General features: G+C 40.4%; 1 protein-coding gene across 1 annotated transcript in view; it reads left to right on the top strand.

Moving 5' to 3' along the window:
• Positions 1-1672: 1672 nt before the first annotated feature.
• The window catches only part of ENPEP (glutamyl aminopeptidase), a 37694-nt gene continuing 15608 nt past the window's right edge, over positions 1673-23758 (top strand). Inside the window, exons 1-7 of the mRNA XM_086746737.1 lie at positions 1673-2286; positions 8344-8485; positions 11077-11208; positions 15658-15778; positions 17898-18052; positions 18673-18786; positions 20476-20610. Coding sequence (XP_086602863.1) covers positions 1673-2286; positions 8344-8485; positions 11077-11208; positions 15658-15778; positions 17898-18052; positions 18673-18786; positions 20476-20610 — 1413 coding nt within the window. The remainder of the gene's footprint in view (positions 2287-8343; positions 8486-11076; positions 11209-15657; positions 15779-17897; positions 18053-18672; positions 18787-20475; positions 20611-23758) is intronic.

The raw sequence follows: 23758 nt of genomic DNA, 5'->3' as shown, positions 1-23758 counted from the left end.
TGATCACAGCAGAGAAATGGGAAACAATTAAAAAAAAGACACAATGTGAAACAGATCTTTAGCCTTCTGATTTATTTTTTTTTTTTTTGCACTGGTTTTACACTTTCATAAATATCTGAGTAAAAGTTAACTTGATGCCTTGCAAAAATAAAAGACTTTTTCTTTTCTCAATTCCTATTGGAAAACCTTGTTCTTAAAACAAGATATTATATAAACAGCAGTGTCCTGCACAAGTGCTGATGTGGATTGGGTGGTTAAAGTTCCCCATGGTGGACGGCAATATTTCAAAGGGAGACCTATAAAGCTTGTGAGTAGATCCATTTCTAAACAGACTGGATGAAGTCTGTCTCGGAAAAACTCCTCTGATTTGGTGCAGCTCACTCAGAGCATGTGTTGACTGATTCTAGGGCTTAAGTCATCCAGGTGAAACTTCATCCATCTAGGGAAAAAAAAAATGAGACTAAGTAGTCAGAGAGTTGTAACCAATGTGAAAAAGGATTTAAGAGATCCAGGGACTGAGATTTCTGTTCTATACTGTTTTCCTTTAGTTCAGCATCAAACAAGGTCAAGACTACTGCTGTACTCAGTTTCATGCTGCATGAGCAAGATCTTGTTTGCAGGCATAGCAAGGCCTTACTTACAGTAAGTTCCCCCAAGCAGAATCAGGCTCTATTCATTTAATTTTTTTCAATGAAGCACCACACTGTGGTGATATGCAGTAAATGCTAAATTAGATCTTTAGTACATAAATCATATAAGTGCATATTTAGAAGTGTCCCTCACAGCAAGGGTTCACAGGCAGCACTGTAATTGCGCTGACCAACAAAGCAACGCTACCCCAGTCTACCAACTTGCATACATGGTTATGAGCAATCTCCTGGAAAACTGGCCCTGTGAGAGGAGGAGAGGATTAGACATGTTTTAAAGTCTGAAGTCAGTGATCAGAATTTATTGTTTCACTGTGCATTCTTCTGCCCATGACTGCCTCAAATTTCTTGGCAAAGGTAAATGAGCCTAGAAAAGAGGGGAAACAGTTGAAAAGGCTTTGAAAGATGTATGTGATTTTTGCTGTATTTTTGAGACTTTGGAGATGTCATTTCACAAACTATAGGGTGGAAGTTCAAGGAAATCTCTGCTAGCAAGAGGAAAAGGTAAAAAAATCCTCAAACCTCAAAAACCCAAACAAGAGACAGCAGAGGAAAAGAAGGAAGTAGTGGCAAAGGTTGAGGGGTTTGGAGTAGTTACACCTCTGTCTGCAAACTCTTTCTGAAAGCTGCTGACAGAGCTTTGGCGTCTGATCATCTCCTAACTGCTGATTAACATAGCACAGTTTTATATTTAACTCAGACCAGAGCAGGAGGGGCTGGGGGTGGGATTGCACTGCTTATAAGGGGAGCACGGCAGGAACAATGTTCTTCTGTGTCAGTTCCCTCCATCTCCTAGCCCAGCTGTGCTGCTTTTGATCATTCACATTTCCTCCAAATGCATGTTGTCTTTAATTAATTGAGTGTCTTTTGGAAGGAGAGGTGGGGGAGACGGGCAGAGAACAGCTATAGCTACACGATTAAAATACAAACCAAGTCTGCTGAGTTTACTGAATGCAAGTGCTGAAGTGACTAATAAGCTTTTTTGTGGTTAATGTTTTGCTCTGTGAACTGACCTGGGAGCAGAGATGGAGGGCATGGATTTTGAGGATGAGAAGTCCAAGAGATACTGCATGAAGACAAAGCATGTGGCTGTCATCTGTGGCATCGTGGTCGTTGTAGGTCTTGCTGTGGGACTTGGTGTGGGATTGACCAGACCTAAATCTCAGCAACCTGCAGAGGAAACAGATCCGCCACCAAACCCTCCTCCTCCAGTGGATTTGGGTCCCTGTCCTTCTAAAAATGATGAGACTGGAGACTGGAGACATTTTAGGCTACCCACTTACGTCAAGCCTGTCCACTATGATCTGGAAATGAAGCCTGAAATGGAGAACGACATTTACACTGGAACAGTCAGTATTTCAATTGCTTTGGAAACATCTACCAGCTACTTGTGGCTCCACCTGCGAGAGACAAAGATTACAGAAATGCCCACACTCCGGAAATCCTCAGGACAGCAGATTGCTGTGAATGACTGCTTTGAGTACAAGCCACAAGAGTACATAGTGATGAAGGCAGAAGCAAAGCTCTCTGTCACTGATGAAAGTGATCCCTATATACTCACCCTGAAGTTCCAAGGCTGGCTGAATGGTTCCCTGGTTGGGTTTTATAGGACCACCTACACTGAGAACGGACAGATCAAGTAAAGCAGTTTTTCTTTTTTTTTTTATTAAACTTTCTTCCCTATTTCTGCTTGCTCAGGCCTGCTCTATTCCTGTTTCAGCTTTTCAGTCTTATCTCTCACCAACTTGCTGACATTTCCGGGCTGCTCTCTAATTTTCTCATTCCCCTAAGGAAGATGCTGTATTCAAAACCCTTTGGCTGTTGACAAGGAATGCAGGCTGAAGAGATGATGAGTTTGTCATTACTATTCTTAAAAACTTTTTAAAACTCTACTGGTCCCGGATTACTTTTGAGCTTTACGAATGGCTCCCTCAGAGACCTGGTGGGATCAAGGTCTGTTTTTATCTCTGTAGTATAATAAATAGCATATAGCTCTCACCACTCTCTCCTGTCGCTCCCCAGGGTAACAGTTGTGGTGTAAAAAGCTCTTGTGATAGTTTTACTGACATCGTACCTCCTTGATCTTGTAAGCCTGAGGAATATCCAAACTAGAACTTCCCTGTCCCTCCTGCAGCTCATTTAAATTATGGGTATGAAAGTCCAGATGATTAAGGTTATCTTTGACTTGGGTTTTTTGTGCTCCAGCTCTTCCTTTTTAATATAGCAATATTACTGAAAGATTACAAAGCCTCTGCCAGTTCATTTAACTAATTTCACCTCCCGGGTTTGTGCTGCTTCAAGGTAGAAGCTTGAAAAAGTCATTGCTCACTGCTCAGAGGCATCTCTTCACAGTTAACATATGGAGAGGACATTCAACCATTTTCCAATATTTATTTTTGAAGTGACTCATTCCAGCCTTTATGGCTAGAAGATAAACTTGGATAGAGTTTTCCAAGGTTCTATAGAAGGAACAAGAAGACAAAGACTGATATGTTTTCATGGAACTTGTTTGCCATCCTGGAACAATGGCATCATGAGTGAGAGGCACACCAGCTCCTTTCATTTGCTGACAGGCAATGCCAGAAGTAGCAGCAGTGACAGACACAAGCAGCAGCAAATCCAAGAGGCAGAGGAAAAAGCAAGCATTGATTTTTCATACTTAAACACAGTTATCTGATCTGGGAAGAAGCCATGTAGAGAAGAGCTTAAACCCCAGCCAGCTCTTTCCCTCTTGTTTTCCTCCATCTACTGCCTCAATATTGCTTTGAAGGTGCTTTAGTTTAATACTTTGAGCATCTGACATCTCCACAGCAGTTTTAAAGTGTGACCTCTTAGCATCTTTCTAAGTTGAGGTGTGTTACTTCCTTTTTATTGGTGAAGCATATCTAGATATTAAATTAATTGCCCCAGGTCTGTCACAACACCAGAACACAGGACCAGAACACTAGCCTCCTGAGTCACAGAGTAGGAGAGGTGAGTGCCTATCCCTCAGATCCAGACAGTGTAGGAAGATAAGGACCACGCATCTGACATCAAGAAGAAAGGAGAACTTCATAAGCTAAAGAAAGCATAAAATGTGAGCTCACTTCGAGAGGGTTCCTACTTCTTGATTTTGATGCTAGAAGCTACAATTGCAAAGATGATCCTAGCCAGCAGACTGAAAGAATACAGAAAAGAACTCAAGCACGTGAGTTTGTTTGTTAGGCCTGAGAGGGTTCTAATAAGAAGGAGTGAATGATGATTTCTGAAATGCTTTTCATGTGGTTAAGTTTGGGCGGATTGTTTGTGGGGGTGGAAGAGGCAATGTACATGATGGCGACAAGTACAGCTTTGAAATGAAAGCAATCACCAGACAAGTGGTGCTGCAGCCATCAGCCAAGTTGCTGCTATGTGGCCTGAGGGTAGGTGATAGGATGAGATGAGGAAGAATGGCGAGAAAATCATAGAATCGTAGAATGGTTAGAGTTGGAAGGGACCTTCAAAGGTCATCTAGTCCAACCCCCTGCAAGGAGCAGGGACATCCCTGACTAGATCAGGTTGCTCAGAGCCTCATCCAGCCTGGCCTTGAGCGTTTCCGGGGATGGGGCTTCCACCACCTTTCTGGGCAACCTGTTCCAGTGTTCTATAACTCGCATCGTAAAAAATTTTTTCCTAATTTCCAATCTAAATCTACCCCCCACTATTTTGAAACCATTACTCCTTGTCCTATTGCAACAAGCCCTAATAAACAGCCTCTCCCCATCTTTCTTATAGGCCCCCTTGAGGTACTGGAAGACCGTTATCAGGTCACCCCGGAGCCTTCTCTTCTCCAGGCTGAACAGCCCCAACTCTCTCAGCCTGTCCTCATAAGAGAGGTGCTCCAGCACTTTTATCATCTTTGTGGCCCTCCTCTGGACCTTCTCCAACTGGTCCATGTCCTTCTTGTGTTGAGGGCTCCAGAAGTGGACACAGTACTCCAGGTGGGGTCTCACCAGGGCAGAGTAGAGGGGGAGAATCACCTTCCTCGACCTGATGGCCACGCTTCTCTTGATGCAGCCCAGGATGCGGTTGGCCTTCTGGGCCGCAAGGGCGCATTGCTGGCTCATGTTGAGCTTCTCGTCCACCAGCACTCCCAAGTCCTTCTCCTCAGGGCTGGTCTTGATCCATTCTCCACCCAGCCTGTATTTGTGCCTGGGATTGCCATGACCCAGGTGCAGGACCTTGCACTTGGCCTGGTTGAACTTCATGAGGCTGACATGGGCCCACCTCTCCAGCCTGTCAAGGTCCCTCTGGATGGCATACCTCCCTTCTAGCGTGTCAACGGCACCACACAACTTGGTGTCATCAGCGAACTTGCTGAGGGTGCACTCTATCCCACTGTCCATGTCGCCAACAAAGATGTTGAGCAGGGCCGGGCCCAACACGGACCCCTGAGGGACGCCACTCGTGACCGGTCTCCACATGGACATGGAGCCTTTAACCACTACTCTCTGAGTGCGGCCATCCAGCCTACTCCTTATCCACCGAGTGGTCCATCCATCAAACCCATGTCTCTCTAGTTTAGAGAGAAAGAAGGTTTATTGCTTATTAAAACTACATTTTCCCCTGGCTTTCTACTAAAAAACAATGCTGATTGGAATTAGCTTTTTTATTTTGCCTTTGCCTGAGGTAGACGTCACCCTTGGAAAGTTTCAACCCAAATAGTTCCTTTTTTGTCATGTTGTAAGTAAATACAAATCAGATTGGATAATACCAAAAGTCAAGCAACCCTATTAATAGCGGGCGTTAGGGAGAAAGGGGATGAGGTGAAAATGAGAGCCAAAATGTAATTAACCTACTCCTCCATCCCTTCTGGGAAGTGTTAGAAGCAGCGGACCTTTTGAGAGAATTACTAACACTGGAAAGTCAGCTCCAAGGGCTGAGCTTCTCCCCAGCTGTCTATCTGTGAAGGCAAAGGTTTGCCAAAGTATTGCTATAAAGCCTTTTGTTTACAAACTGGGCACATGTCCAGGCTCTGCTGTTCCTTAGATTCAAATCTCCCACCACATTTTGTGGAAAATAGGTAGACATGTGCTGAACATGTCTGCAAGTCTAGGATCCTTGGGAGGCTTAGGGAGAAGAACACCTGATTTGGGAATCCTGTTCAGACAGATCACACAATCCTCATCAGGACAAAGACACTTTTGGACATACCCAGAAGCAGATCATGACATACCTTGGGAACACAACTATTTAAATTGGTGTACACATGCAGGTAGGGAGCAGGAAAACAGAAACTTTGAGAATGCAGATTTCAGGCATAGACCTGCCTAGATCCTCCTGTGGATGCCTGATTCCAGCTGTAAGCACTGAAGTCTTTTGGTAAAGCTATTTCTCTGTCTGCACATTTCATTTCTCCATTGATGAAAGGGGAATAACCATCCTTCCCTACTTTGCACGATGTGGTGACCATAAATATATTACTATCTTATTGTTTTCAGATATTAGGGAAAGGAGCACAACAAGAGTTGTTGCCTGGTGTAATGGGTTCTTTTAACTCAATAGTTTCTCTCAAGGAATGTGCTAAAATCCCCTTTGATTTTCTCCTTAATATTTCAGAGAATACAACCATGTCAGAGGAGAACAAGAGGCTTATAAAAGATACTCAGCTGGGCACATCTCTAACGGGGAAGGCTTGTGCTTAGGATTTTATTGATTAGGGAAAGGCAAAATATTATTTAGTGTACACAAGTAGCAATCCTGGATTTCTTCCTCAAGGAGAAAATTTTCTCACAAGCAGCAATGAATCTGAATTTAGGGAAAGACTGGGAGAAAAATACTTTAATTAGCTGAAGGGGAAGTGTTTTTGCACTAACCTTCTGTGCTTTGGGGGAAAAAAAGGGCAGGGGGAAATTCATCAGGGTTCTAAATGCAGCACCGTTTCATTTTGGGAATAACACCCAGATGCAGTCTCAGCCAGATCTTCACTTCTTATTGCCATGATATTTACAACTGTCACCTCTAGTTCACATATAAAGGTCTAGACATCAATATCAAGTAGAAGGGCAGAAGCCAGCAAGCAGTGAAGAAAATCTTATCTAAAAACTATATTATACAGTTTGAAAGGAAATTACAGCATTTCATGTTTCTAGTGCCACTTCTATGCATGCCATAGTCTGGAGTTCTTATCATCTACCCCATTGAAATTGTAGTGCTAATTTTTTGCACTGCTGATGTCTGTCTGCCTCCACAAATATATGAGGATAGCTGTATTATCACCTTATAAATCAACTGAGATATCATAGTGTTATCAGTCTGTAGGAACAAGATATGAATGTGTCAAAATATATAGCCAATTTTTTAAACAATAGCTTTGAAGCATTGCCCTGGAGACTTGAAGCTAACTTAATTGTGAAACAGCTTTCAAATCCTACAAAAAGTAGAGAGTGACATCAAACAATTTACCAAGCAAAAGAAACTCTGTTGAGACTGACGTTACCTTAAGGTGAATATTCATTATGCTTTCTGTCTGCCCGTGAACTTTGGAGTTACTATTCTAATGAACATGAATAGTAAGAACTGAGGCGTATTACGTCCATCAGGCTTGTAAATGACCCTTACTGCTACAAGTTCCTAATGACCAATTTAGTATTTAATCGTCACAGGGAAATGCCAAGGGCAACAAAGACATTGAAAAATTGGTTGTCAAGTGAGCTTGTAGGATTGCTGCAAATAGGTAATTTATTATGTACACTTTTAATTACTTTTTGGAAAGAAAAAGTACCTTAATACAGTTGGAGCAGCTGTAGAAGTGCTGTCAGAAAATGCTCAACATTCCAGATTAATTGAAGAAGCATCTGTGATCCCTTTTGCCATCAATCACTGGAGAACATGCTCTGCCACTGTATGGTTCATTAATGGAGGAGCTTAATGCCGCTGTGAGAAGCAAGTCTATTATATGAACATTCACAACCTTCACCTTATTTTTTTACATGACCCCTATTGTCTAGCTCCTTCAGTTGTTTTTGCATAAGTGAGATGACTTTCTAAGCCCCCCAACACAGCTAGCATAGCACCAGTTATGTACTAGGATGTTTACCCGAACTTTCTGTTCTTTCTCCAGCAGTTTCATTAAAGGAGTCAGGGGAGCATAACAGCACTGGCGGAAAACTGTACATGGTAACTGCAGAAAAAGAAACACACAAGCAGGATGAGATTTTAGGGGCCCTTACGCAATTCCAAGGTGTCTTCTCAGGAGATGTTCAAGACTCCAATCTCCAGATAGAGTTTAGTGGGTAAACAACACAGAGTGACTTAAGTAGACATCCCTATACCAGGACATTAATTTCCTTTCAGATGATACCATCAGTAGTTTATTTTAGGCAGAAAAAACAATGGGTAAGTTCATCAGGAAGATGAGCAAAATTTTTACCATCCATGAGAGGTCATTCCCATCTTATTGCCTGGCTCCTAAAAATATTTGATGATAAGCAATTTTCTTTAGCTTTTGCTCTGAAACCTAGAGGATGTTGATGACAGACTTTGAGGTATATGTGTTACACGTGCCTATATGATGTCAGCTTGTGCATTTCTGATGTCTCCTACTTTTATGAATGGATACGGACACACAAATATTTATAGTTTAGTGTGTGAAATTGCTAAAAAATTATGCTTAGAAATTGCAGATAAGATTTAAAATGTATATAATGATGGCTTGCCAATGTGTTGTTTATTTAAGGAGCATTGCAGCTACTGATCATGAGCCAACAGATGCACGGAAATCATTTCCTTGCTTTGACGAGCCGAACAAAAAGGCAACTTACAACATATCCATCATCCATCAAGACGCATACCAAGCACTTTCAAACATGCCAGTACAGGTATGTATTTTCTAACTCCAATGCCTAAGTGGAATGGTTCTGTAAAGCCACTGGAAAGGTAGCATGGATTGCAAGGTCCTTGCATGTTCACAAACTTTACCACTCAGACACTGTAAAGCTAATTGTTAACAAATATTCCATAAAACAGGAGAGGTTGATTGGTTAGGAGTCCCAGTGGTCCACCAGCACACTACATGGTAATACAGAGCCAAACCCAAGGCATAATTGAAACGTCTCTTCTGCCTTTAGCTGGCTGGCCCTCTATTCAGATGTTCTAGATGAGCATCCCGTACTGACTATAAATAGGTAATGGCAGGTTCTTCAGTCAAACCAGGTGGACTATGAGAAGGAATACTCTGGAAGACAGCTACTTCCCATATGGGAAGTCTAAAATAGTCACTGAAACTATGTAATGATCTAAATTGAGGGTCTGCTGATCATAATCTAATGGCAAAGGATCCTGCTAGCAATTATTTTTAATAATACAGGGTCTGATATCCCATCTGTCAGCTCATGGGTGTGGGCACTTGTCAGTCCATCATGACTGTAATTCCCTAAATAATCTATTTCTGGACCTGGTGGGTCAAATTCCAAGTTTTGTATGAAATTCAATGGTGTCAGTTATCTACCTCTGGGTCCTCTGGAAGAAGACTGAATAGCTTTCAGCTGAGAGAGTTTCTAATGACTAGTTTAACTGAATGTGTAGTCCAATGCATAATTTCTAATGAATATGTTCTGAAGTGGGAGATAAAGTGCCAAGTTTAAAAAAAAAAAAAAAGGAAAAAAAAAAGATCTTCCAGGCTGTTGACATTTCCATGTTCCAAATCACTCCACCACCCAGAAAAAAAAAGATCTGCTTTACTGTGTCCTGTTTTATTTAAGGAGTACCGCAAACCTCAACTATCCTCTAGCAAAGCAGCTGAGAGAACTATTACCAATCTGCCATAGCTGCCTCCCAGACCCTTTGCAAATTTAAAGCTCTGAGCTATTGTTATTAAAAATATTTCTATGATACCTGAAAGAGCACCAGGCACTTTAATGAACATCACAGAGTGTTTGCTGTGTCTCCTCACAGACCTCAGATAAGTGAGGGTACCAGCAAGGAAGGTGAGGGAATGAGATTAGATGTTATCAAGATTTAGTGGGTTTTGAGATTTACTTTACACATTTACATGAGGACTTTGCCTCTAGTATGGACATACAAAAATAAGCTTTCAAAGGGCTACCTACCACTTGTTTATTAATTTGCTAAAATCCAAGTACAGGCAGGGAATTGTAGATTATGCTGGGCTCATACTTGGGTTTGACTAACAGACAATAGCAGGGCACTTTTTCATCTGGTGTGCTCACAAGTTCAGTAGCTCTGTTCTTAGTAGTGAAAGATCTTTGGGAAATCATTTCAACAGATGGAAATGTAATAGTTCATAAAAGCAAGGTACATTGGGTGTTTCATGTCCTGTAGTAGTTTTGGTGGTGTGGCGCTTTATAATCAACATGGTAAAATCAACTCAGCAAAATCAGAAACCTGTGCATCTCATTTGCATTTTTCAATTGAGTTTTTTTTTTTTTTTACTTTTTTCCATGGAGGTTCTGACTTTGTTGAAAGAACAAAAGATATCAAAATAGAGTCAAAATGAGTCAAATAATGGACAAGTAGATTGCAAATATCTCTGTGAAAAGAGGTTTGTGAAATTTTCACGATATATCTGTGAAAATGTTTTTTTTTCTCATGGAACCCTATTACCTGTATTTATGCTTTATTTATATTGTGTTTACAACAAACAAATCTCATTAAGTGTTGTATCTCTAGTAGAAGGTTAGTGTCTTTTATATGCTGTTTTCTTTTTTCTTATTTAAGTTAGTCATCCAGTCAGAAGCACAAAATATTATCAGACAGGCAATAGCAGATAATGAAGAGCAGAAATAAATATTTAGAGGATGAATCACATATAACAGGTTGCAGGTTTGATCATATAGTTCAGTCTAGAATTAAGGACATTTGGGGAAATCAGGAGTAGTTTTTAATTTGTTTAAAAAATAAAAATGATCATCAGTACTAAACTTTGTATACATTTAAACAACCCACCAATTAGCAATGTTAATTTGTATTTGAATGAGTTCAGGATAGATTCATTAGACTGATCTTTATCCTAAGTGGCATCTCTGCAATCCCTGACTCCTACATGACTTGTGTATTTAAGAGAGGAGAGAATCCAGTCTCCTCTCTGATCTGTCCAAAGTGATGTTATTTTACGCAAATATTTCAAGAACAAAACACACTAGCACACCCTGAAAAACTCCTGTTGGCAAAATTCCTGTGCATGTGAATGATTTCAAATCCTTGATGAAAATTAGAACCAGCTAAACTTATTTAGTGTAGAAAAACAAATTCCCAATTCGTGTATTGAGGTATCACAGAAAAAAAAAACATTTTGTCTGTTCTCATGCCATCAGCAATGCCGGAAGAGGTGAACCTGGAGCAGTGATTTATCCTTCCCATGTAGTTGCAGCCTTCATAGGAATATTGTACTCTTTTCTGCATGTGCTTGCAATTCTAAAAATGAAATTAATTATTTTTTCCATTTCTGCAGCAAACTGTACAGCTGGATGGTGGCTGGACTCGGACAACTTTTGAGAAGTCAGTTCCCATGAGCACTTATCTTGTATGCTTTGCGGTGCACCAGTTTCAGTGGATAGAGAGAATATCATCTAGTGGAAAACCTGTAAGTCCTGTTACAGCCTGAACATGGTTCAGATGACAGATGTACTGTGATTTGCATTTAAAAAAAAAAAAATGAAACCTCTCTTTTTATAAGACAAACAGGAACGTATTTTTCCCTTTCCTATAACCTATTTTATGAAATATATTTTATCACATTAGGCATTCATGATGCTCCCTCTAACCTTGACTACATACAGTGTTTTGCAGTCCTTTCCTGTCTCCCATTCTCCTATCTTGGTGAGATCCCAGTCAGTGCCTCCCATACAGGCACATGGGTGAGGAAGGAACACTATTTCTCCAACCTTATCCCTGATTTGAAGACCAGACTCTGAGGGAATGTACAAGTCCAGGAGTACAAAACATGAATAGGCCATAGATACAAATACTTTACAGTTTTCTGTGGATTAAAAGGTGTGAATCTATGCCCTTGATGTCTTCCTGTTTACAGTCATGGAGACACAGGACTACAACGCTATGTGCCATTATGTTTTGGCTCTAATATTTTTTATTTTACAACAGTGGCTAAAGGCAACTGCCCAGTATAAGTTCTTTACAACTAAATATAGAAGTGATAGTGTCTGCCTAAACAGCTGGATATTTGTTAGGTGCCCTAATGAAGTATGTTTGAATCTGAATCCATAAAACTAAAATAGCTCCTTTATTTAGATGCAACAAGCAGTCCAATCCAGTTCTTGCTTAGATTCAAATCTCCTGAAGGTGCACCTGATCAGGCATAAGGAGATCACAAGACATTACACAAGCCTGGAGAAGAGGAGGCTCTGGGGAGACCTTATAGCGGTTTTCCAGTACCTCAAGGGGGCCTACAAGAAAGATGGGGAGAGGCTGTTCAGTAGGGCCTGTTGCAATAGGACAAGGGGTAATGGTTTTAAAATAGAGGGGGGTAGATTTAGATTGGATATTAGGAAAAAATTTTTTACAATGAGGGTTGTAGAACACTGGAACAGGTTGCCCAGAGAGGTGGTGGAAGCCCCATCCCTGGAAACATTCAAGGCCAGGCTGGATGAGGCTCTGAGCAACCTGATCTAGTCGGGGATGTCCCTGCTCCTTGCAGGGGGGTTGGACTAGATGACCTTTGAAGGTCCCTTCCAACTCTAACAATTCTATGATTCTATGATTACATTGGATCACAACCTGAAAGCCTAAATACAATTTGCCCCTCAACATAAATTCCTCACTTAGCATAAACCTAGTCTGGCGTGCTCAACCCCCTGTTAATTATTTGCTGGTTTACATTTTATTTTCATCTGAGACAGAGAAGGATCCCAGCACTGTATGCTCTTGGTGTTTCCCCTTCCTTTCTCTTTAGGGGTGTAACACATTGTCTTGTGGTTCAGCTGAGCTGGCAGCACTTTCCTCCTCTTCTGGAGGCAGTGGCACCAACAGACAGGGAATCTAGAGCAAAGCCCCTGCCAGATCACTGTTCCCCTAGAAAGTAAGCTCTTCCTGAATTTCTCTATCTGAAAAAGCTCGGTAAATCCATCTCTACTTAAGATTGTCCACTGATGTTAAAATTTGCCTTGTATAAATCTCCAAAGTGCGGATCCAGTTCTTAACAAAAACTTCCTGATCTTCAGGAAGGTCTCCTTCACTGTGCTGGGGCCTCCTTCCTCTATGCCCTCACTAGCATCATGCTGTACACTTATAATATTTCTTCACAAATAACTAAGGCTAGATAACACTTAGACAAGCAAATCAAGCCCAGTTTGACTTTGGTTATTTGGTCTGGATAGATATTCTCAAGAGTTTAGTTACATTAAGAACCCGAATTTGTGCAGCTTTTGTAGAACATAGTGCAGTAGGAAAAAAAAGTACTGAAGATGTATGTAAAACTCTTTATTTTGCAATTTTTACTGCAAAAGTTAGCATTCTCTTCTTGTCCATGACACGCTCCAGAATATGGCTCCAAAGTCAATACTTGGGTTTATTCCCCAAGCAAAATAGTAAAGCCCACAATGTTCCTGACTGGTGTTAGCTTTTCTAAATAGAAGGGAGTGTTCACTGAATGTGGTAATTAAAGTGTATGTGTGTAGAAGCAGGGGTATTCGTATCAGAACAGAGGTTGCCTGAAGAAATGACTTCTAATTCAGGACTTGGTTACTACATATTTTATTAACATTATTCACTAAACAATGTCTGAGGACTTGCCTGCACTAGAAAACTTGGGTTTTGAGTGAGGTTAAAATCATAATCATTTCCTTTCTTCTAGCATAGATATAGTTTTACAAAGATAAAGTATATGTGTAAGAGTGTTTTTAATTGAGAGCCACATAAACTCCATCACTAAAAATTACCTTTTCCCCAGGAAAACTAGGCTATCTTTAGAATTTTTAATCAGATATTTGGAAAGTCCTTCTGCTAACCAAACAGTTCCATTCTAAAAACTTTGAAGCCCAGCCGAGCAATGAGGTATTTAGGTTCACTGACTGCAGAAAATAACATTCCATATTCTGTTGTATAAATGGCTACCAATAAATCCCTCATCTAACAGAAAGTATCCGTGTGATCCATATATTGCTTTCATAAACAATAGCAACAGCATACAGCTTACATGACATGATAAATTATTTAAAAACTCTGCCGTTCACTCTGAAAGCTATTGCCCTAACAATGACATTAATGGAATCAACAGTGGGAAATGTGCCTACAGCTGGAAACGATGCTCCTGAGCTGATTACCTGTCAGGTACCAAATGTCTGGTTTGGAAAATCACAGAGGAGATTATTAAATGAAACCCAAAGTCAGTTCTAGTGCATGCTGAAGTTTTTGGAAACCATTAATATGGATCAGCTAGGGGACTGAAGACTGCTAAATTGGGTAAAGAGCTTACTGAAGTGGAAATTGCAGATTGTAATTGCAAACTGACCCTGAGGGAAATCCCCTGTCTGGAATGGATTCCTGATTGAATTTCATAAGCTTTTTGGGAGCTTTTTTTTTTCATTCCAGTTTTATTTGCAGCCATTTTCCCATCCTCCCTTCTCGCTGGAGGAAGTGTAATTTCTTGGTATTGAAAGCAATGTGTTGTCAGGCTCCAAGAGGACTCCTAGAGTAGGTCGGCTCCTTTGCTCAGTTTGGACACTAAAGTCCTGGCTGTAAGACAACACTGAGGAGTAAACAAGCCACACCAACACAGCCAGAAGAATGTGGTTCATTCATGAGAGACACAGATGCAAAATAAGATGGATTGGTTTTCCTAAATCCAGAAACTTCACTCCATGTAAAGATCTCTTACTTTCCGTACTGAAGATTTTGCGGGACAACGAAGAGAACAGCCTACAGCTTCTGCCAGTGAACACTCCAGTGCTATGGCAGATCTCTAGGTTAGAGATCTGTGTAATATTTGGGACAAAGAGATTGAGGGAAAGGCACCCAAAAGACTTTATAAATTCTGAAGTCAAACTTTGTCCTCACAATGTGAAGATAACATCCTGAAAGTTTTTTTCAAGTTGTAGGCCTTCTCATCATGGTTGTGGCTGCCAGAAGGACTCTAGTCCTTCAGAGCTTGAGGTTTCCTATTACTTCACAGTAACAGTCAAAGCAATCCCAGGCACCAAGCCTCAGGGCTGGAAATGTCAGCACTTAACACAACATTTTTTGCATTCAGGAAAAAAGCACGCTCAGATACGCAAGAAGATCACAAAAATGGTCACTTATTGCCCACAGGGCTACCAAATGTGCCAGTTTTCTTGGACCTGCCTGGTGGGAAGAGAGAGAGATGATTTTGTCTGTGATTTCCAGAGGCACGGAAGCCCAGCAGGCACCATAGCTATGACTAGATGGCTGTATGGCCTGAGGTCCTGGGCAACAGCCACTCAACCTGCATGGGCCAGCATGTCCAGGAAGAGTTACAGATCTGGTAAACATACTATCTTCAAAGGGTTTAAGATCTTCAAACATACAAGGACAAGAGGAAATTTTGATGATAGTAGGTAGGAAAGGTAGGAAGAAATTGAAGAAAATAAGGTGTCACAGGCTTCAGATACCTTTCAGGATAGATGTGCTCCTAAAGATTGATCTGATGGGATCAGTCCAGGTCAGTGAACTGCTCAGAACAAGTGGATTCCCTTTGACTGTGCTTGCTTGGGCTTTGTTCTTGAGAAAACTAGGCCTTGGGGAAGAAGGGGCTGGTATGAACTGAGGCCCTGCTCCAAGCTTGGCCACTGGGAGGTTCTGGACATAAGTCTTGACAGTTTTACAATTCAGGCATACTGTGGAAAGCGCACACAGATCATGTTAACTCTGTCTCTCTTATGTACAACATTTGAAAAACTGTTGAACAAATGTGTTAGGGAACAGAATTCAGTGTTCAGGCCAGTCTCTTTGAGAAAACCTGCAGTGTTATAAGTATGTATGTTAAATGACTTTTCAATACTTTCCACCTTCTAATTTCTTTTAACTGAAGACTCCTCTAATGTCTCTCTGTATTTTACAGCTGAGAGTTTATGCCCAGCCACTGCAAATACACACGGCAGAATATGCAGCAGATGTGACAAAAATTGTCTTCGACTTCTTTGAAGAGTACTTTAATTTGAGCTATTCTCTTCCAAAACTAGGTGATTATTAATATTTATCTTTTTAATATCATGATTATGTTTCTCCTACAGGTCTCTGTGCTTTGGTGGAAAACAGCCTGAAAGCATGGTGGTTGCTAACTGCTGATGTTAAGTCGGGATGTTTTAAAACTGTATCCATGTAGTCCAAGATACTCTTAAATATCACAGTACAACAGTTGGTCTCAGTTACCAGTTCTTACAGTTCAGTTTGCTGAACTGAAGCATGGGTCCTGCTATGGTTATTTTAAAGTGTCTTGTGGAAAATCAAAGGAAGCATCAGTGTTATCAGCAAAGGAACATCATGGGCTAAAATAGAGACAGAAGTTTGAGAAAAATATGTACCACTTCCGTGGGAACTTCTGGACAAAATTCAGCAATGAGATAAGTGAAGATATAAACTGCCAGAGAGTATGTCATACTATTTATTAACTTTAGTGCAAAATGGGTGTGTATCCACTTCTTAGAAAGATGAATGTGGTCCATTTGTAGTTTCTACTGCCAGGCTAAATAAAGACCCAGAGCTAAACAAGTGTGGGCACACTATCAAATCTTGCCCATGGTTAGAAAACAAGCAAAGAAAAAGTAGCCCAGTTGGGCATCCTTTAGCTTGGGCTATCTGGACTCTGGATCTGATTTGTGCAGTTTGAACTAAGAAAGTTGGGAATGTAATCAGAGTTTTGGAAATGTCCCCTCCTGAGACCTCCAAAGAGGCAATTCAGTTAGGTTTATGAACTTGAAAGATTGGAAAAAATACTAACCACAAACAAGTTAAGGCAAAATAATGGGGAAAGAAATCCCAAAACTTTGAAGATTATTAACAATCCTATGCAAACCTTTTATTGGCTATTCATATGTGTATCAGGCTAATCTCTATTACTTTAACAACAGATTTTTACCTCCTAATTTCAAAACATCATCTGAGTTTACCATAAATATCTGTTTGCACTTCAACGACAACGGAATTAGGGAAACCAGTAGAATATGCTGTTCTTTCACACACTAATCCCCGGTAATAACCGGGACTATATCTCACCTATGCGTCATATTCAAACTTTAATTTCCATAAAAGCCTGATGACTATGCCACGTTAGCACATGGATAGGGGCTTGTCCGTACTACAGGGTAGGCCAGTAAACTCAGGCCAGCAATGTCAGAGGGTAGATGATCTTGTAGATTTTATGTTGCTTTTCTCAGAATGTCTATTTGTTGGATCACAAATCTTAACTTACTATGTTGTTCTCTGCATATTAGAAACCATCTAGGTCAAAACTGAAGAATCAGATATGTTTCTGTATAATGGTTTATTTAAATATTGCATTTCACATTGATTTATGGCTTCTGGCATTGTCATTCTCCTTGTGATCCTCATTTTGACTGTCAGTGAAGCCTTTGCCAGACTATCAGCTTTGATTCTGTAATCAAGTTGTTCAAATTAAAATAAGTAATTCCTGTCTTCTGCTAGGGTAAAGTGAGGGTTGTTTGTTCTATTCAGTTTTAAATCCATCTATACTTTTTCACTAAACCATATATAAAGGCTGTGGTCATTATTTGCAGAAGAAAATGCCAGTTCAACTGAGTCCACAATTCTCATTTAAACCTGTATTGATTACTGACCATAAATGAGCGACCCCCACAAATTGCCAGAAGTAGAAGCAGATATCATTCACTGCATGGGGATTTACTTCAGTTAACATGTCAATAAATATTTTTAATACAACAGTGTGACAAACAATGACATGCCTCATTATGCTACAGATAGTTTCAGGAGGTTTACTGCCTACAGCACACCCCCAGATGATACTATTAATTTCTGGGGCCAAAATTAAGTAATGTATGATATGCATGCTCCCAGGAGGTGGCATAGAATCACCTGGCAGGACAGATCCTCAGCTAGCTCAACAGATCCTGGCTCTATTTATCTCAGCAGATCCATGATGCTTACTATCAGCTGCTGTAGGCCAGTTCCCTGCTTCTTAAACACAGGTTACAGACTGCAGTCCACAGCAGTAAGCCAGAACCACAAGTGGTAAGCAAAACAGGCTGTGAATACACAGAAAGAGGATAAACTGAGAGTCTTAAAGGATACAGTAAGAATCATGTTCTCTTTTTTTCAATGTAGATAAAATAGCTATTCCAGATTTCGGGACGGGTGCTATGGAGAACTGGGGACTGATCACATACAGAGAAACAAACCTGCTGTATGATCCCAACGAGTCAGCCACTTCCAACAAACAGAGAGTAGCTGCTGTGATAGCTCATGAACTCGTTCATCAGGTACATTTTAGGACACAATTCATTTTTACAGTGCTTCACATGTGTAATTGTAACATTTTAATTTTAAATATACTGTCATTAACTCCGTTCTACGTGTGGTCACAATTTGATTGCAAAATATTGTGTTAAGACAGTTCACCATTAGAGCTTTAAAGTACCATAACTACTGCCTTTGAATTTTTCTCAGGAAGTTAGATGCTTGGGTCCAGACTGTGAGCCAGCTTATGAAAATCTGTCTGAAATGTCTTAAAGGAACTAATTTGCATGTGCAGATGTCTCTTTTGGGCAAGCAAACAGGGACAACTATACACTGTGAAGGCTGTCTGAAAACACATCCTTACAAGCACAAATCATCAAATCAAGAGAAAGAAACTAAAAATATTTTCAGTGGCACATGAATCATTAGCAATCTCCCCAGTAATATGTAATTTTATAATAAAAGTGATGTTTTAACACAAGGCGAGGCCTGAATTCCTATTTAAACCTCAGAATTATGATAATTTTCATCTGCAAATAGGAAGAAAAGTGAAATAATGAATGTTCTATGTGGAGATATGAGATACTGAAATGTATATTTACCATTTAGCTAACACTATGTCTTTCAATGTTTATAATTGTAGTGGTTTGGAAATATTGTGACCATGGACTGGTGGGATGACTTGTGGTTAAATGAAGGATTTGCCAGTTATTTTGAGTTCCTGGGAGTAAATGCTGCAGAATCAGATTGGCAAATGGTAATTATCTGTGTCTTGTGGAGGGTTGGCGCGGTTGGAGTGAGCATTCTGGAATGGAGTGAAAATTAGACAAGGACGATGAAGACTTAAACTATATTTATGGAAAGCTAACATAGTGCAGTGTAACATAAAGAAAAAGTTGCTTTAAGCTTTTCCACCTACCTATGTTATGCTCTGAAACTTTTTATACTTTATAAAGTTTTAGTCTGCAGGGAAGAATTATTCTTTTTTAACAAGTGAGTGAAGTGTTTGATTACTATTATGGCAACTAATACCCAGGCAGATTCTGGACAGAGCCTTAGAAATTTTGCAAGGTTGTTTAAAAGTCTAACCCTGGAAGACAGACATTCTCTTTTATTTATTTAGTTGGGCTGTAGTGTCTCTTCACAGGACTTCTCGTAGGATCGTTTTCCTACCTGGTGAGGATTGGGAACTTGAGCCTGTCTCCACAACTTGGACTATTCATCAAGGGAAATATCAGATCCCCCATTCAGCTGCTGCCAGTATTTTAAGTGTCATTTCAAGTTCTCCCACTCAGACAATCTCTACTCCACACAGTGCAAAAATAGGTAGAGATAGTGGATGGCCCATAGCACTAACTGTGCAGCAAAACCAACTCCAGTCATGTTAAGGGGCTGCAGACAAAGAGGGTAGCCTTAAATATGCATTATACTCTGAGGAACGATAACACTGTGTGAACAAAGAGAGGTTTCTTGCTCTCTCCTTCCTCCCCTCCCAAACAGATGTGATGGCTCATAGCATGCATATTTCCCCCAGCTGTTCAGGTGTAATGAGGTTCTGGCTACTAGAAAATATGTAACACATGCCAGGGGAAGGAAGGAGGGCAGGTTTTGCATAGGTTGAGCTGCTTGTCAAAATCTACTAGCCCCTGAGCCCAGCGACTTTAGAAGCAGGCAGTGCCTACTTGGCGCTTCCCTTGCCTTCCTCCCCGCTCCCCATAAATATCTCTTCTCATCCATGTTATGTGAGGCTGAGGACAAAATTACTCCCGGGTCACTTCTTTTACACTTTGAAGAAGAGGATCTGTTGTGCTAACTATATAAGAAAAAATTTAATTATTGAGCCTAAAATTTAAAAAAACCTTTTTGTATTTGAACACCATGTTCATTTGAGATCTACAGCCATTTCAGTGTTATCATCCTAGTGAGTACTGGAAGAGGAAAACTAAACAGAAATTTAGTCTTTTTTGGTCAATACTGATTAGGAAGTAAAGGGATTTTGACTGCAGACCACTTAAGCTTTTTAAAAAATTGTATTCGCTTAAAAAAAGTTATAAACCTTGGGATAGGGAACCCTACCTCCTTCCTGCTTCCCTTTCTCCCCAGCTCCATTTTTTGCAAGAGCAGTCCATAATGCATTGCAGATATTGTCACACTGCTGAAATTGGTAATACAGGCTCCCTTTTTTGCCTATTGTAGAGGTTTTCGTGTTATGATACACATGGGAAAACAGGATTCACAAAAGGCAATTTATCTTAGTCAAGGAAAAAAGATATCCCTCCTCTCTCGATGTAAAGTAAGAGTTTGCAAGTCCTTCTTCAGAGGAGGTGAAATTCCATCTGTTTCCAACTGCCGCCCCCTAGAGAAGCTGTAGTTCAAGCTACTTATTTTATGAAGTTAGGCATATAGTCCTGCCTTTGTTTCTATTCTGACATCTTCTCTTTCTCAGCTTGAACAGGTTTTAATTGATGATGTTCTTCCTGTAATGAGGGATGACTCTTTGCTGTCTTCCCATCCAATTGTGGTCGACGTGTCATCTCCAGCTGAAATCACCTCTGTGTTTGATGTAATATCCTACAGTAAGGTAGGATATCCTCCTGTTGTGACTTTGAAAGTGGAGGCTTAGGAGAGGAGATAAGAGTCAGGGGAGCTCATAATCGTAACTCCTAACCCACTTGGTCTAAGTCTGTGCGAATCTTTTTTCTGGGACATTCCCAACTGCTGTCGGTGATGATTCAGTCAAAAGCAACTGAGAGAAGCAGTGCAGCCACAGCTCCGGTCTGCAACTGTGTGCCATGTAAACCTGCTCACAGCATGCAGAGGTACAGGGAAATCAGTGTCAGCAGCTTCTGCCACTAGAGCTGTTGGTTTTAAAATTATCCTAAATCAGATGCTAAGCACACCGCTCTCCCATCACCTCGTGTTGAAGCCACCCGGCTATGTCAAGCCTTATAATCTCATGCAAGGGCAGATGATGCAAAGGCAGATATTTAGGTGTCCTCCCTCTCACTTCGCCATCACAGCTTTGGGACAGTATGCCTTCTATTTTGAGGGAGCAAGGCAGGGAACCAAGCAGTGAAAACAGGAAAATAACTCTTTTTCTCATGGTGCTCACAGTAGCTCAGCCACCCAAGAAGCCTTAGCAAAGATAGGCTACATCAGCCTCTACTGGCATTGACTCTAAACTGTGAGATAAGTTAGCTCCACATTTCACTGAGTTGTGGAGCTCAGGACTGACTTGGAATACAGTAGTCGGTAGCCCAGAAGGTGGTAGAGGACACCCCATTAGGTATTTGACAAGCTTTTTGCTCACCCTGAGGATGTCCCTGTCAGTGGTAGTGGGGACCTGTTCTTATAAAGGCTCTCTGAGGAGCCAGCTGGAACTGACTGGAAGGATACCCAGGGTTTGTCCAAGCAGCAAGATGCCAGGATGCTCGTGCCATCCAACTTTAATGTAGTCAGCAGGATTCAGGCTAGGAGGCTGAAGCCAGCTTGTCTCCCTCCATACCAGACATAGCCAAAGCCATTTTGTTCTTAGATATGGAACAACACAGATCTCCTCCAGACTCCCTGGTATCTAACCAGACTCCCTGGTATCTAACCAGGGACTCAAGAGCCTTAACCCTTGACTTAAGTGCCCTGACAACACTGTTGCTTCTAGTTGTTTTTTTCAGTGCACTAAGAGACAGGTCTGAAGAAGCACAGGAGGAAACACCCCTGCCCCTCTTCCCTTTCAGCACCACATGTTGCCACCAAGGTGAGGAAGAAGGTGGAACTCTGCTCACTCTCTCCTCAACCACCCATCTCCCATGTTGCTTCTGAACAGAATACACCATGTTTCTGTTAACAGCTTCTCATATGACTGTGTCAGTGTTTCCTATCTGATGCCGTAACAAGTTTGCAAAAAACACACAAAATCCACCATTATTAAATCCTGCTTTTTGCTTTCCCTCTAAGCTCCCGTTATCAACTAAACGTAAAGTATGTATTGCACTGACTTTAGCTTTAGCTGTGCTAGAGTCTGTAGTCATAGATATTACTTTTATTAGCTAGACTTGATCCATCCATTTCCACCAGTTTTCTGTTTTCAATTGTTAAACCTTCTATCCAACAATACAACCAGTATTTATTGCATCATAAATGCCTCACAGTCAAATCATAAACCATGTGAAAACCTGCATTGTGTAACAGTGTTCTTAAATCAAACTAACAAAAGTCAAGAAACATACAGAGCTAAATCAAATACTCTGGACCAAAATGTATCTTAGTGGTGAGCTAAGGAAGAGACATACTTTTGCATGGTCCGAAAAAAACAATGGAGAAAAAAAAATCCTAGCTTTTACTCATCTCTTTGTGCCTAGATAATTGCTACATGAACTCATTTTTTTTTTTTTAAGTGAAAACACTTGAGGACCCATGTATTGTTTGGGAACAGTTTGCTAGGGATATAATTTGGCTTGGGATATAATTTGGCTTGAATGAGAAAGTCTGCATAGATTTAGCTCAAATTACTGTTGGTATTGATATATAAATGCATGACAAAATTAACTTGTTTCTTTTTGGCTTTATTTTGGCTTCTCTTTTGCATTTTTCTTACAAAAACAATCTCTTAATGATAATATTCATCACTAAACAAATAAAGCATGATTTGGAATGCTCTTGTTAGTTTTACCAGAGCAATTACAGGGCTTATACAATCCTAAAACTCTAATGAATTGCCTAAGGGTTTGTGGAGTCATTGCAGTGTGTCCTATAAGGGAACCTCTAACAGCTGTATGATCGCTAGGGCATTATGCACCTAGGAAAACTGTACTAGAGTAGAGGTGGTGACTATGCAAGTAACGTATATAATTTTTTTTTAATCTGCTCTTAGAAAGTAATTGCATCTCACCTCTTTTTCACTTTAATCCTCTCTCTTAGTTTGAAAGATTCCATTAAAGTAACAAGGAGATTTTTCTGTCTTTGGAGTTCAAACATCGATTACCTTTTGAGAAAACGGATACTTAAATAAGTTCTGCTAGAAATTTGTTCTTCAACCCCCACATTTTTGGCACCTCCCAGCTGAAAAAGTTTAGAAATAAACTTTCCACATTTCTGCCACATAAAGTCTTTTCATGTACTTGGCAATTACTACAACTCTCTAGGAGAAGTTATGTGGGTCTTGAAAAAAGACATCCCCCACATCCCCATCGTACAAGGTCAGCTATTCAAACCAAGGTCACTTTCCTGAACCTCCCCAAATAGTTGAAAGAAAGGAAAGATATTAAAACACTGAAGCTCCTATAACCAGTGGTTTTGTTAGGATGAGTTTTTCTCAAACGCATTCCATCATGAACTACAGAGAAATGACAAGAGTAGGGGGAAGAGACTGAAAAGCAGTAGTAGAAGATACAAGGGGCTGACTATATATTGCAATTTAAAGCAACAGAAATCTCTGCTGTCCCCAAATGCATGCACAAGTGCATATTTCTACTCTAACTTCTAATATAAATGGGAGGGGATAGTCTATAAGAGGTTCTATCAGATAAGAAGATAGACAAACTTGAGGAACTGAGGTACCCTAGTGCATACACAAGGCCTTATGATCACCATTAATCATAAGCAGCCTTATGATTACCACAAATGGATATCTGTTCTAAACTTCACTGAATTGTTTATGAACATACTTCATGGCAAACATATTAAATTGCTGTATCAGAAAAGAGTCATCTGCTAACCACTTTGATTCTACA

This window comes from Chlamydotis macqueenii, chromosome 4 (genome assembly GCF_036417535.1).
Source record: "Chlamydotis macqueenii isolate bChlMac1 chromosome 4, bChlMac1.mat, whole genome shotgun sequence".
NCBI classification, from domain to species: domain Eukaryota; kingdom Metazoa; phylum Chordata; class Aves; order Otidiformes; family Otididae; genus Chlamydotis; species Chlamydotis macqueenii.
The sequence above is the reverse complement of the archived record's forward strand: the minus strand, read 5'-3'. Positions and strand labels throughout refer to the sequence as shown.